Raw genomic sequence first — 14,564 nt, forward strand, 5'->3', positions numbered from 1 at the left:
GATCTTGGGGTCCTGAGATTAAGCCCTGAGGCAGGCTCTGAGCTCAGTGAGGAGTCTGCTAGAGTTTCTCTCTCTTCCTCTGCTCCTCCCTGTGCTTGCTCACTCATGTCTTAAAAAAAAAAAAATACCTTGATCCTATGATCCCTCTACTAGTTACTCTATTTTTCTGCCCTATAGCCTTTACAGCAAAAGTCAAGAATTTTCTTACCTTCCTCTGTTGCCTCTTTTCACCATCTTCTTTTATTAGGGAAAAAAATTCATAGAAAAGCTTAAAGGACAATCTAGTGATCAACTTAAAGTGAAAAACTGTTTAGCCATATTTATTTCATATGTATATATTTTAAACTTTCAAAGTGCACGATTCATCTAAGAATAAGGTGGTTTTCTTATATCGATACCATTACTCCACATAAAATACCTAATTTAATAACCAGTTCATATTTAGATTTTTCCCATCTGTTCCCCAAATATCATTTGCAGCTTTTTATTCTCCCTGAAGCAGGATTTGATCAAGACTGAGTTTCTGAAACAGCTAGACCTTTTGGCTTCTTGAATGTTTGTGATGTCAGTAATTGAACTTACATCGCTCTGAGCTCCCTGTAACAACTAAAAGTTAGGTCTAATGTTTTTTTTTGTTTTTTAAAGATTTTATTTATTTATTTGACAGAGAGAAATCACAAGTAGATGGAGAGGCAGGCAGAGAGAGAGAGAGAGAGGGAAGCAGGCTCCCTGCTGAGCAGAGAGCCTGATGCGGCACTTGATCCCAGGACCCTGAGATCATGACCTGAGCCAAAGGCAGCGGCTTAACCCACTGAGCCACCCAGGCGCCCAGGTCTAATGTTTTTATTCAAACCTTTTCGTAAGAGTATATCCAATGCTATGGTCTTCATTTACATCACACAATGTATACCTTTCCCAGGACTACTGATAGTTTGGACATTTGTTACGTCATCTGATACATGTTTCCTATCAGACATTTGGAGAAATGTCCTATCAGACATTTCTCCACTGTTCTATTTTATGGTTACAAATGATTTACACATTGCTAAATCTACATTTGACCTTGAAACACTCCAGTTGGCTTGCAAGATACCACGCTTGCCTGATTTTCCTCCTAATTTATTGGCTGCCTCTTCTTGGTCTGTCTGGTTCTTCTATGTAACTCTTTTTCCTTTTCCCTGCTTTCATTTTTCCAAGTGTTAAAATGTATGTGTCCCAGAGTTTGGCCTTGGGCTCCTTGCCTCCTCTGTTCATACTCAGTTTGGTGATCTTATCTAATCATGGAGATGTAAGATTATATTCACCTCTCTATGGAGACATTTCCACTTGGATATCTAACAGAGGTTTCAGAACTTGGGTCTAAAACCAAACTTACTTTTGCCTCTTAAGCTGTCCCTCCTGATCATCATCCCCAATCAGTTAATGGCATCTCTATTCTAGTTTCTCCGCCAAAAAACAGTCCCATCTAATCTTGGTTCCATCTTAAGTCTCACCATCTTTATTATATGATCATGTCCTATTCAGTGATTGCCTAATTGGTCCTTGTTTCATCTGCTGATGATCTCCTCATCACCTGGGATATCCCACTCAGTCTCTTCTCATAGCAGAGTGATTGTTTAAAGGTCTAAGTCTTTACTGAGAGGACTTCCTAAGTAAAAAAGACTTAGTGGTCTACAGGGCCCTAAATTACATGTACTCCACCCCACTTTATTTAATTCTAGTCACCTGTTCACCCTGCCTATCCCTCACTGGCCAATTTTTGAGTTCTTCAAAAACTTACCTCGATGAGACCTGCTGTGACCACTGTTTAAACTGTAGCATGATATCCTGGTTGTTTTTTTTTTTTTTTTCCCATAGCATACTATATAATCCTCTGTTCTGCTCCCTCTGCTAGAATGCAATGAGGGCAAAGATCTTTGTTCATGGAAGTGTACAGTACCTGGAATAGTGCCTCAAGCATGGTATGTGCTCAGTAAATCGTTTCTGAATGAATTTCAGATTACTTCAGGGTTTTCGGATTAGTATTTCATTGGACAGAGATTTAGTTGATCAGAATATCCCATTTGTAAAGTATTTTGGAAGAGGTTTTGGATGAGGTTTAGATGTAAAGTATTAAGAAATAGACACAGAATTGAGGTGACTCTTAAAACAGGGCTGGCTTTGAGGGGTTTGTGCTCCATAACGATCATAACAAATGGGCTTCATGACCTTTAATTTTGTAGCATTTTTGGGTATTCACTATAAAAACAACAGTTTCTATCTTGCTCATGTCTAATCTTTAGTAAGAAAAAGTGGTTCACTATATGATACGCATTTTGGGAGCATGAATTCAACTACGTGCCCAGCAGGGCTACTACTACTTGGTGTGCCTCAGAGGTCAGTCTGGTCTGTAGGAGGCCAGTTCCTCTGACTCTTAACTGTGTAAGCATTTTGCTATACAAGTCTTGCTGAAATTCATAGTTTTGGTGTTTGTTTGTTTTTTTTAAGATTTTATTATTTATTTGACAGACAGAGATCACAAGTAGGCAGAGAGGCAGGCAGAGAGAGAAGGAGGGAAGCAGGCTCCTGCTGAGCAGAAAGCCTGATTGCGGGGCTCGATCCCAGGACCCTGGGATCATGACCTGAGCCGAAGGCAGAGACTTTAACCCACTGATCCATCCAGGCACCCCAAATAAATAGTTTCTAATTACAATTTTCTCTGGTGCCTGTTGAGCACCATTTGAAAGCTGGAAAAAATCACATTGTAGACATTGATGGTGTCTTCATATTAACGAGCACGAATATTGGAAAACCTTTCCCATCGCCGAATGCCTCACTTAAATAGGCAACAGATGGGAGATGCTCTAAGTCACTTATACATTCTTTTCCCCAGATTTTACTAACTGTTAATCAAAAATGAAACACGTGAGAGGACACTTGACTGGAGGGGAAGGACTAAAGAATATTGGAAAAAAAAAATACGGAGCGAGTTGCTGTGAAGTAAGTCATGGAGACTTCACAGAATAGAAAAGGATTCTCGTTATAATCATACCCATTTGGCAGAGGCCTTTAACACATGGATTCCAAAGTGTCAAAAGCCTCTATTTGTCCAGTTTCTTCCTATATGGTGGTGATGTTTATGTTTGCATATCATAAACGCCTTTATTTCAAAGCTGACAGCTCTTTGTGCACATATGTACATGTATTTACTGCGTACGCAAGAAATCCTGGCACCTTTTAGATGAAGATGAGAAGATTAGCTCAGAGTAATGCTGTTTTGGTAACTGTCTTTCTCAGAGCTCTACAGGGCTAGATGCTTTCTCTTCTGGCATGCGGTTCTTTATTTCCGGTACCTTGGGATTTCCCTCTTTTTGAGCCTGGCAACATCTGACAATTTGTTTTTGGAGCAGGAAAAGGGGAAAGCAGCAGTTAACCATTAATGTTGTCTGAGCCCATCATGTTGCCAGAGGACAAAGATGCTCTATACTATATATGTCCTTTACATGCCAGAATTGAGGTTTAAGCTATCAAATTTCTTCATAATAAATTTTTAAAATAATTAATTATACATTAAATCTGTCCTCAAAGCACACACACAAAAAGGCCTACAATTACATAGCACTAATGTTTGCGATCCAAGATAGTTCTTAATGAATTTGGATGTTTTCCTTGTGGTCATATCTGTGTGATAATTTTGGTAAGTTAGTGAATACTCAAAAGATATATCCCAGAATTCTCATGGGAGTAGAATATTAAATAATGCACTTGGGGGTATCTTTGTTTCACTAACTTGAGTTCTTGTCATGAAGAGATCCATCCAGATGTCATTTCAATTGGGGTTTACTTTTTCCTCATATGGATTTTTTAATATTGAGATGTAATTTGTAAAGGTCTTAGAGGCTGTACAACTCCATGATGGGTCATCCTAAAGTAGAATATTTACTGCCTTTAAGCATAAAATGAAAGAGCTTGGGATTTTTTAAGTTTTTAGGCTAAAAACAATGGGGCAGCAGAGGCAGTTTTAGAACCTATATAGTCACGTAGGAGAAACCAACCTGTAGGATATTTATCTTACTTACTACACAACTTACTAAAGTGAGGAATGCCAGTCCAAGAAGCTGGGGGAGCAAGAATGAGGGATAGTAAATCAAGTGTAACACCTGGATAAAGGAATTATTACCATTATAAACTATGTATGCTCAAGAACAATTTATAATTTAGTAATGACTATGAAGATTACAGTGATAATGTGGGAGAGGTTTTAGTTACAATGTAAGCATGTCATTTGCTGGGTTCTGAAGTACTCCAAAGGTGTCTTGATATATTCCTGTTTGGGGTTAACAGTCTACTTTCTGATCAGACAGTACACAAGGATTGCACGCTTCTTGCCAGCAGTCTTCTGGTGGTATGTAAATATGACTGGTCTCCTTTTCTCTCTTAAGCTTAATGTGGTATTTCTGGCTTCATTCACTGGCTTTCTAGCAGCCTCCCCATGTTAGCCTCGCCACATGGTCAGTCTTCTGTTTGGTAGGTTTTATAAACCCTAAAAGTTCTAGTTCAGAAACAGCTCTAATAAACCGAGCACTGGAGGCTATGGCTAAGGAAATTCACCATGTTAGGTTTTTTGACATAAAGAAGTTAAAGTCTCAATGTTAAAACATGCTTTGTTAAACTGAAGTACAGTTCAAATACATATGCTAAATTAAACTATAACCCTTACTAGAAAACATCAATGTAATTAGAATCCACTTTCATTAAGACATGAATGGTAAAGTACGTAATGCTTACCTAATTCTAGTTTTTCATAACACTATGAAAACTGCTTCCCCTTTGACTTCTTAAAGTATATAATCACCATAGAAAAATACAAAGAATTTAAAAATGACAGTTTTTGGACATTTTTGCTAAATTTTGGAGTATGACCTTGATAGAAGTTTTAGACCAAATATTTTGTATTTGGTCTCATTTTAGATTAAATTTGGAATGGGTATTTAGAAACAAGTTATTCTGGGCTGATATGTATTAGTATTAACAAGTAATAAGATTGTTTGGAAAACGTCTTTATAAATCTATTGTTGGTCTAGAGAAACTATAAACTTTTATACTCCATGTATACTCAGACATTACAGAACTGGTTTGTTAAAAGGATACTGGATAATTTCATTCCTTTCTTCTGAGGTTACAGAACTTGCATCCATTTTTTCAGCAGCTGTCACAACTGTTGCAAAAGCCTTTTCAGAGACGAGACAAAAGAAAACAAAAATCTCTACCATTGCCAGGTATTTTATATTGCACTTGATGACTCTGTAAGGAGCCAGGTCAAGCTGCTGGAACTGATAGCTGGCATATTTTTAAAAATATTCCACCAAATTTCAGATTCTCAAAACTTCTCATTCTTAGAAGGTGCCAATTTTACATATTTTTAAAAGGTGACATCTGTTAAGACCTTCAACAGAGTTAACTTTGTAATACTCCTCTGAGGGTGGAAAGAAATTATTTCTCTTAGTCTTCCATTGCCTTGCCAAGTATTCACTGTACTTCCTGATTGCTAAATCTGTTGTACAGTTACTCCTATATTTTTTTCTTTTTTGTGATAAAGGAAAAGCTAGTTAATAATATACTTTTATTTTGTGGAAAAACAGAACCAACCTAAACTGTTTAGCTTTTGCTTACTGTTAACTGTGGGGTTAGATCATGTACTTATTTTGACCTGGCATGGAGAATTGGCATTCCACATTGAGGAGTATGGAATGAGAGTGCAGGGGACTTGGAGTGAGACTATTGAGCAGTTAGCTGCTTTTCTGGAAGAGATTTTACAGTGTGAGGTGATTTATGCTTCCCAAACAAAAGAACAGGGCATTAAAAAAAAGAGAGATGTAAGATGAGTTCCAAAGTCCCAAAAGTATAAGAACCCTAGGAGAACTGTCACCGATGGTTAGACAAATAGCTTACTCTCTTCGCCATGACCTACCTCTGACCAGTCCACAAGGTTGATTAGCCTGCTACACTCTAGGTGCAGTTTATATGCTATGCAGATGTCTGGGGCGACATTTGGAATGCAGCCTTCTTCACTCTTCAGTGCTTCATTCTAAAAACAACAGTAAACTTAGATGACTACTTTTTAGAGATGATCAGGAACAGAAGCAGACATTAATGAACCCCCAAACTAATTTTAGGAAGCCAGTAAATGGAGTCCTTTTGGTTTCCTTTATTTAGTGAGTTGTGTTTACTCCCCAATAGTTACCTAGTTCTTGTTTAGAATTAGGTCTTCGTTATAATCCCCTTAGCTCCTGATCACTAGAAGAATACTTGGGATCAGAAGAAAAGTCCATTTTTCATTTTAAGCAAATTATTAATTTTTTATTTTAATCATACACTATTAATTTCTGAGGCTGTAATGCATTTCTGGTTTCTGTAAAAAGTTTATGGACTTCCTGGGGATTTTCAGTAAAATGCCACTTCCAACATTTGTGATTATAGCAATAATTACACCCTATTATTACCAACACATCACTACCAAGGCTGTAAGTTAGCTCTCCGAGAAAAGACTAGGTTGTCAAATGCTGCAGATCCTAAATAATCCCTACGAAAACAATCAGTGTGTGTGTGTTTTTAAAGGCTGATTTATTTGGCGGTGGGGCGGGAAGCAGTGGGCAGGAGGGAGAAAATCCTCAAGGAGACCTTGCACTGGGTGTGAAGCCCAACTCACAACCCTCAGATCATGACCTGAGAGGAAATCAAAAGTGATCACTTCACCGTCTGAGCCAGCCAGGGGTCCCAACAATCGGTGTTTTTAAAATTTATTCAAAATCCATGGTAATTGAGAAAGTGTCTCACACACACATACACATAGAGATTGTAATATATCCTCCTAAAGACTCCTAAAATCACACCAGATCTCTTCTGTGACCTACCATTAAAGAGATAAATTTTAATTTGTGGTTTACATAATAAAAATATCTTGTGCTTTAAATATAAAATTATTCAAGCTCTCCACTACCACCACCATTGAAAACCATTGACTTATATTTTCCTATTCAGTATTAGCTTGTAATGCTTAGCATGCTAACTTGGGTGCCTTTTTGGAATAGAAAACCAGTACACTGGAACATTCTTCATAGATTTTATGGAATCTAAAGAATTTTTTTAAAAAACCTGAAACAGGGGCACCTGGGTGGCTCAGTGGGTTAGGGTTAAAGCCTCTGCCTTCAGCTCAAGTCATGGTCCCAGGGTCCTACGATCGAGCCCTGCATCTGGGCTCTCTGCTCAGCAGGGAGCCTGCTTCCTCCTCCCTCTCTCTGCCTACTTGTGACCTCTGTCTGTCAAATAAATAAAATCTTAAAAAACAAACAAACCTGAAACAGGTATAATCCTGTACTGCCAACTCCCCAGTCATGAGGACTGCAAATTTACAGTATTTTTGTGGTAAATAAAGCCTGGGGTGTGAACTAAACTTCCAGAGTGATGAATCTGCTTCTTACCTTGAGATAATAATAAGGGTTGTTGAGCGCAGTGTGGAGGGCGATTCTTGGTGCCGCGTTCAGATGCTCCCGCAGGGTGTGGGCAGCGCTGAAGTACACCACCTCATGCAGGGGCTGTGTCTCTGGCGGCAGAAGGTATTCTCTGAAACAGCCAAAGTGAGGTGTCCACTTTTAGATAAGTACACGTTTATGTTCAGTATAACATCTTTGTCAATCCTCTGTGGAAGACTGAGCAACGAACTTAAAAAGCAACATCAACAACCAGAAACAAACAAATGAAACAAAAGCCAAAGAGCAAAGTTAGTACAGGTTCACTCAGAATTGTACTCTTCCATGTAATTTTTAAAACTCACATTCACTTGAGTTTAAGAAACCGTATTTTAATTCTCAGTTAAACCTTTAGGAACAAATGCACCTAAGTCACATTTCTGCTCAAAACCTTAAAGCCAGAATTTCTTAAGCGTATTAATGAATACTTTCTTAAAGTAATTATTTAGAAAACTGAGATAGCCACATTCCTTACCACAGCAGACATTTATTTAACTCTCGACAGTGTTTAAAAACACGCCTCAGACCTAGAATTAAGAATTTAGGAAATTCTTTTTGGATCACAGAAAATGTTTTAATTGATATGTTTCACAGAAATGGTACCTGGAAGGTTTTTGTATGTTAGAATTAAATTTTACTTTAAGAAGGCAGAAAAGGCTGTAACTTTTAGCTTTAGAATACTGGAAAACAAGCAAATTGTTCATCATTAAAATTTCAGTTAAACCACTGTAACTCGGGTGTTTTCTCCAATTTATGAGTTAGTTGACAACCTAATTTTAATGAAATCTGAACGTAGGAAATAAAGCATTAAAAAGTTCACTTTCAGTGTCTAATGAGCCTATGAGCTTGCCTGTGCCATGACAGTGACATCACTCTTGGGTAGCCTGGAGGGAGCAAACTGGAAGGGAGAAACTTTGGCAAACACAACCTGAAGGTAAGAGTAGTATGTCGCTAACTTGAGTCAAGTAGTTAACTCACATGCCTTCATAAAGATTTGGGGCTTAGTCCAGTACTGGGCTTTAAATATTTCGGCCACATGATGGATTTCTGTCCGCTCCTTTTCCCACCAAGTGCAGGCAGAACAAAGCAGCCGCCTCAGCCCAGCCACCGGGGAAATTACCATCTTCCTCTAGATCCTAGATTTTCCCATCCTGGGAGAAAATCCCACTCCACTTGTTCCACCTTGTGGTCAGTGGCTTTGAGAACGAGAGGAAGAAGAGAGGTATTAACCACGTACATCACTCCTCCCCATCTCAAGAGAACTCCTGGCCCCTTGCTCATTTCACTTGTAAATGCTGCTGCTCCTTCCCTGGAGTTAAGCAGAAGAAAGCCCACTTGCAAAAAAGCATATGGGTTTGACTTGGCCCTAAGGATTCAGCATTCTATACCTTACCTCTACTTATACTGCTAACCTCTTACTCAAGATAAGTTAATTTAGCGGTAGCCTATGACATGGGTTTTGTAACATCAACTGCCTCCCTAGCCAGCTAGCTACCCATTTGTAATTTCTGACCGTAAACTATTCTACACCAACCTCAGGCTGTTTCTTCCCAATCATTATAATGACTTGTCATTAAAAGTACCCCCTGAAGTCCTGCTATGTAATAAGGACTGGAAATCAAACAAAGCAAGCAGAGCCAACTTCAGAGAATTTATCTCACATTTGTACTCTCTGCCCTCTTTAGCATCTTTAATGTTAGGAATTTAGGTAATTCCTGAGGCAAAAGGACTTTCTGGATCTCATCGAAGAACCTCCATCAGAGGCAAAATAAAACATTTGCCTATGTTTGGTTCACACTGGCTGCTACATTAGTTGGCCACCACCAGTGACAAAACATCACACATGAGAATTTGTGTCCAACTACAAATGCGGAGATGAGCAGAGCTCTCCTGCAGCTTACCTGCTGTGAGAAGAAGTAAGCAATGAGCCCAGCACTAGCGCACTGCCTGGTGCTCATTCTGGATTCAGATCAGAGTTCACAAACAAAAGAGAGATGGTTCTGAGGAAATGGGTAGGGACCACTTAGGATCAACAAGGGCTGCAAAGCTGAAGCTTGTATTTTGATGAAAACAGTAATGTAGAAAGTAGCACTTTTATTCTCTGTTCTCAGGAGTTTCATCAAGAGCTGCTCATGATGAACCGGGAACCTGGCTCTTGGAGTCTATTGCTTATATTTATCTTTAATGAACATCTTTTCTCCAGGACTCTAAGCTCTGTTCAAACACCTGTGATGTGGCCTCCTTGGAGAAAGTCAGGAGATATGGAGAGGCACTTCTGTTGGACATCTCCAGACCAGGACTGTGTGACTTTCCCTAAGTCCTAGCTTCTCTCTGGGTTTTAGCTGCCACATGTCTCCTTAGGTCTGTTTTAGCTCTAACATGCTACAATCCCAATCTCTTCCTGCCTGGGAGAGTCAATCTTGATAAAACAGTAAATCCTGGTATGGAAAACTCTATGATTTCACAACACAGCACAATTTAGTCATGCTCACTTTATTTCAGTAACTTCTCAGAAAGGTTAAAAAGTCAAACACAGGCGGAAAGATCATGGTCAAAGAGCAAAAGGAATGGTTGTCTGATTTCAGAGCCTTCAATTTGGGATTTGCGGGAATTCAGAAAGGAACCTGACATCTGGCCTACAAATTATGCTAAAATACACTATAATTTTTTTCAGCAATAGCAATGGTCACAAGTTGGTAAAAGAAAGGAGCCAGATACTTGGGCAAGAAACTACAAGAACAGGAAAGCCCAGCAGGGCAAGGTTAACTGTATGAGTTCTAAAAGGTCAATTCTGGCCATGACACAGTTCAGCATATTGCATTGCATCACTTGTACATGACACATTTCTCACTTTTAACCTTTCTTTTGTCACACTTGGTTGATCATCTGGACCTCCTCCATGGCATTAGTAATTTCTCTCCAATGATTGGGAACAATGACCCTGTTCCTACACTGTCCTAGAAATGGAAATTTTCACTTTTAAGAGGACAGGTAATTTATCAGAAAACTACTCTGTCTTCAGTAACTGAGCTGTTCTTTTCAGTACTTGATTATACTCAGTGCCTAGCCTGCTGTTTGAACTGCTGTTAAAACACAGAAGCAGCAATGACAAAATTTTTCCTATTTTTTAACTATTAAATCATTTTGTTTTTCACATTTCTCTTTTTCCTATAGCATGTCCCAACTGCTTGAAAGGCAGCTTTTAGGTGGGTAATTTCACACACCTACTAAAACTGCCTTTTGGGAAATCTGTAAATTAGAATGATCTGGGTTTCCCAAAAAGGAATCCTATTTTAAAATACAGGCAGAGCTAATGGACTTCTAAATTACTATGAGTACATTTCCCAACATGAAGGTAGTCCTCATAAGATGCACTGCTATTCCTTAGAATAAAGTCCTTTACTTGGGATAAAAGAGGACATTATGGCTAGCCTGCTCTGTCTTCTGGGCTTGGCGCAGATTCAGCATTCTCCCAGCAAAGACAGAACAAGGATAAAGTGCAATGCAAACACTCTTGTTATGAGAAAGGGGAAAAAACACTCACTTTCTGTTTCCACCCCCATCCCACCCCCCACTCCAGCCTAATGAACTATATCAAATTTGAATTGTGTTCTTGAACTGGCATAGAGGACTGAACTAGTCATTTGATCAGACATCTTAATAAGGATGAAAATGAATCAAAATTATAATTCTAAGCTATACAGAGGGACCTGAAAAGAATAAAGCCTAATCTAATTTAGAAGAAAGTGCCCTGGACTGGCTATGGACAGCTGTCACTCCAGTGTTGTTGGGAAAATAGCCTGACTTTTAGCTTTTAAGAGCAACAGACTCACCTCACCAGACTTTCAATGAAGTTGACAACTTTTTCTCGGAGTACTTCAAACCTGGTCTGCTTCTTACTTGTTCTTCTTAATTCCTTCATTTCCAATAAGGACTATGAATGAAAGAACATATTCTTTCTGGTGATTCTGCAATAGAAAATTCCTCACAGGGAGTGCTAGGTCCATAAACAGAATGTGGAGAGAACGAACCAGATCAAAATGGGTTTTGCTTTTTAAGGTCTAGAAAGAATCCCTCCTAAGTGTCTTGCTTCAAATATGTATCAAGCAGGTTTTCAGGGAAAGAGAAAAAGGATAGCTCACTTTATTGCTATCATGGTAGAGTGCCACCAATCCACAACCCCATTACTTCAGTTAAGAGAAAGACTTAACACTCAGAGAAAGACAGTTATCATATGATCTCTCTGATATGAGGAATCTGAGAGGCAGGGCAGGGGGTTGTGGGGAGAAGAGGGAGAGAAAAATGAAACAAGATGGGATCAGGGAGGGAGACAAACCATAGGAGACTCTTAATCTCCGGAAACAAACTGAGGGTTGCTGGAGGGGAGGGGGATGGGAGGAATGGAGTGGCTGGGTGATGGACAGTGGGAGGGTATATGCTATGGTGAGTGCTGTGAAATGTGTAAGCCTGATGATTCACAGACCTGTACCCTTGAAACAAATAATACATTATATGGTAATAAAAAATAAAAATAAAGAAGAGACTTAAAAGAAACAAAAACAGCCTTAGCCTTTGTCCATCTAAATAGAATAAACTCAATGTGTTCTGTCTTGCTTTGACTGAAAGCTTACTCTACATTTATCATAACTTGGTATTATGATACAAAGAAAGATCTTTGTGTTGACAAAGAAGACCATAAACTTAGAAATATCTGAAAAAGATTATGTTGGACATACTGTGGCTCAGTTTCTACTCTCTACTGAATATGCATTTTTAAAAAATCAAGAAAAGTATCTAAAATTATGGATTAGGCTATTTTGGGTTTCTCTGACCAAACAAACAAACAAACAAAATACATCAGATAAATAATTAGATTCCTATTGGCAACAGTGTTCCCATTTTTTCCTTACTAGTAGTTGATTCTTTTTTTCTCTCTGAGGCTAAAGGAACAGTTCCCACCTATGTTGGCTAGTAAATTCCTCTCTAGTAAATTCCACTCTTCATAAATACAGAGTGAGGACAGCAATGGACCAGATAAACAGGATGTTCAATTTATAAATGAGTTACAAAATCTGCTTTGTTGCTGGTTGTGGTTTAAAAGTTAAAAACAAAAACATTTAGGCAGAGCTAACCTAGAGCACACACTGAAAAAAAGAAATGCCAAGATGCAGTTGGAAGGAGAAGTTACCTTCTGAAGATGATAGAGGTCTGTCTTCTGAAGCCCCTTTGGCTGTGACCCAGAAGTATCTTCTTCTTCTTTGGCTTCTAATTTTTAATAGAAAACCAATATATAGCAACTAGGGTAAATCCATTCAAGTCAAAGAGAACAAGTATTTCTACTACTCCAAGGGAAATAAAGTTTGATCTATTTTTTTCCAATGTGGCAAGGCATCAAGGTCACATCAAATTAATGATTTCCCCCAGAAGCTGAAGGTCTATAAATATTACATAATTATGTCACAGAGATGGCTTCAACAAACCAGCAACTGGATTTTAAAAACATGACCACAATGAAAGCAAAACAAAGGTACATACAAAACCCCATAAGCCAAGAGCAAAAAACTCCAATTCTTTGCGCTGTTATAAATGGCTTTTTAAGAAACAAATTTAAACTGTATTCCTTTGATTATGCCAAGACCGTAAACAACACAAACACACACCCTGCAAACCCAGCATCAACCTTCTAATTCACTATTTTTGACACAAGGCTACTTGAGTATGAAAGAGGTAGTGTGTAAAAGACTTGAAATAATCTACTAAAACAAAGTGCACTATAGTTCTTTGGCAAAAGGAAAAGAAAACCGTATCTGGTAAAAGGTGTAGTTGTGCTTCTAGAGGGCATGAGGCTCTAAAAAACCCTTTCCTTGTAAGGGCAGGTTTTAGGAACCTCACACTCACAGGGCTTATTTGGACCAAATCTAAGACAACAGGATGTGACTGCAAAATCTGCATCATCCTCAGTCAATTTCGCCACGATGGGTAATTTCTGGCTCAAGAAAGATACAATTTAAGATTAAAATATCTAATAAATTCTTTGTCCCATTTCATTAACATATAGCAGAGCCTTAAAAATAAATCTGATATGACATTCTGACCTACTTAACCCTCCAAATGTAATTTTAAACCCAGACTATAAAATGTAGCAAGTGTTAAGGAACCAGAAATAGCATATAGCCAAATATTTGTACTTGTCCAATGTGCGGAGTTTAATTTCACTTTATTATTAACAATGTGTCATTTTGAGAATAAAGAAATACAGATTTTTCTTAAAGACATTGGTTTTGTTCCAACTTGTAAAATTCTTTACCTTTCGAATGGTAATGATCTTAATCTCCAAATTTCCCATTTCTAAAAGCTGCATTCCTTTATTATTTAGTATGCCACAGAATTTGTTTCACCAACTTAATTTATTGTGATATCTGAAGTTTTAATTTAGACAAATCTGAGTCCAATTTCGTAAAAGACTGAAATTTACCCAATTTACTTATATTAAGTCTTTTACCTATTTTGTGTCCTTAAGGGTGTCTCCTCACTGTCCTAGTGGCCATGGTTAAGGGGCATTTAAATTATGAATGAGGGAAAACAAAACAATGAGTTGGTTTAAGAAAGGTGGCTCTAGCCTGGGCGCTAGCACTAGCTACCTGTGGGATCCAGAGCAAGTTACATTCTCTTCCTGGGCTTTAGTTTCTGTTTGTAACCGAACTCAATGATCTCTATGATACCAATTTCTAGTCCTTTAAAATTTTATGATTTGAAAAATGGCTTGGCTCATGCTGTACTGCAAAAGAGCAGCGCCTACAAAGAACCTAAAGCAAACCCTCTTACTATTGTTCTTCCTCATTCTGGCTGCTCAGGTCACTCCAGGCAAGCAAACTGTCTCTTCGTCTTCCACTGACTAAGCATTCATCAGGTACCTAGCATGGCAGCTGTGGACAGATACGGAGGGAGTTCGGCAAAAGCAGTTTCCTTTAACCCAAAGGATTCTCAGGACAAAGGAACCTTTGCCAAACAGAGAAAGGATTGATACAGACATTCCAAGCGAAGTATTTTCACCAA

General features: G+C 38.4%; 1 protein-coding gene across 2 annotated transcripts in view; it reads right to left on the reverse strand.

Annotated features, from left to right (window-relative positions):
* Window positions 1-4,173: 4,173 nt before the first annotated feature.
* ORC3 (origin recognition complex subunit 3) overlaps window positions 4,174-14,564 on the reverse strand; it is a 63,198-nt gene continuing 52,807 nt past the window's right edge. For both annotated transcript variants that reach the window (XM_044245952.1, XM_044245962.1), the window contains 6 exons: window positions 12,697-12,773; window positions 11,342-11,442; window positions 7,461-7,602; window positions 5,951-6,067; window positions 5,131-5,210; window positions 4,174-4,563 (listed from right to left, as the gene is read on the reverse strand). In XM_044245952.1, the coding sequence (XP_044101887.1) occupies window positions 4,458-4,563; window positions 5,131-5,210; window positions 5,951-6,067; window positions 7,461-7,602; window positions 11,342-11,442; window positions 12,697-12,773 (623 nt within the window). In that variant the 3' untranslated portion in view covers window positions 4,174-4,457. The remainder of the gene's footprint in view (window positions 4,564-5,130; window positions 5,211-5,950; window positions 6,068-7,460; window positions 7,603-11,341; window positions 11,443-12,696; window positions 12,774-14,564) is intronic.

The sequence above is a fragment of the Neovison vison genome, chromosome 1 (assembly GCF_020171115.1).
Source record: "Neovison vison isolate M4711 chromosome 1, ASM_NN_V1, whole genome shotgun sequence".
In the NCBI taxonomy this organism is placed as follows: domain Eukaryota; kingdom Metazoa; phylum Chordata; class Mammalia; order Carnivora; family Mustelidae; genus Neogale; species Neogale vison.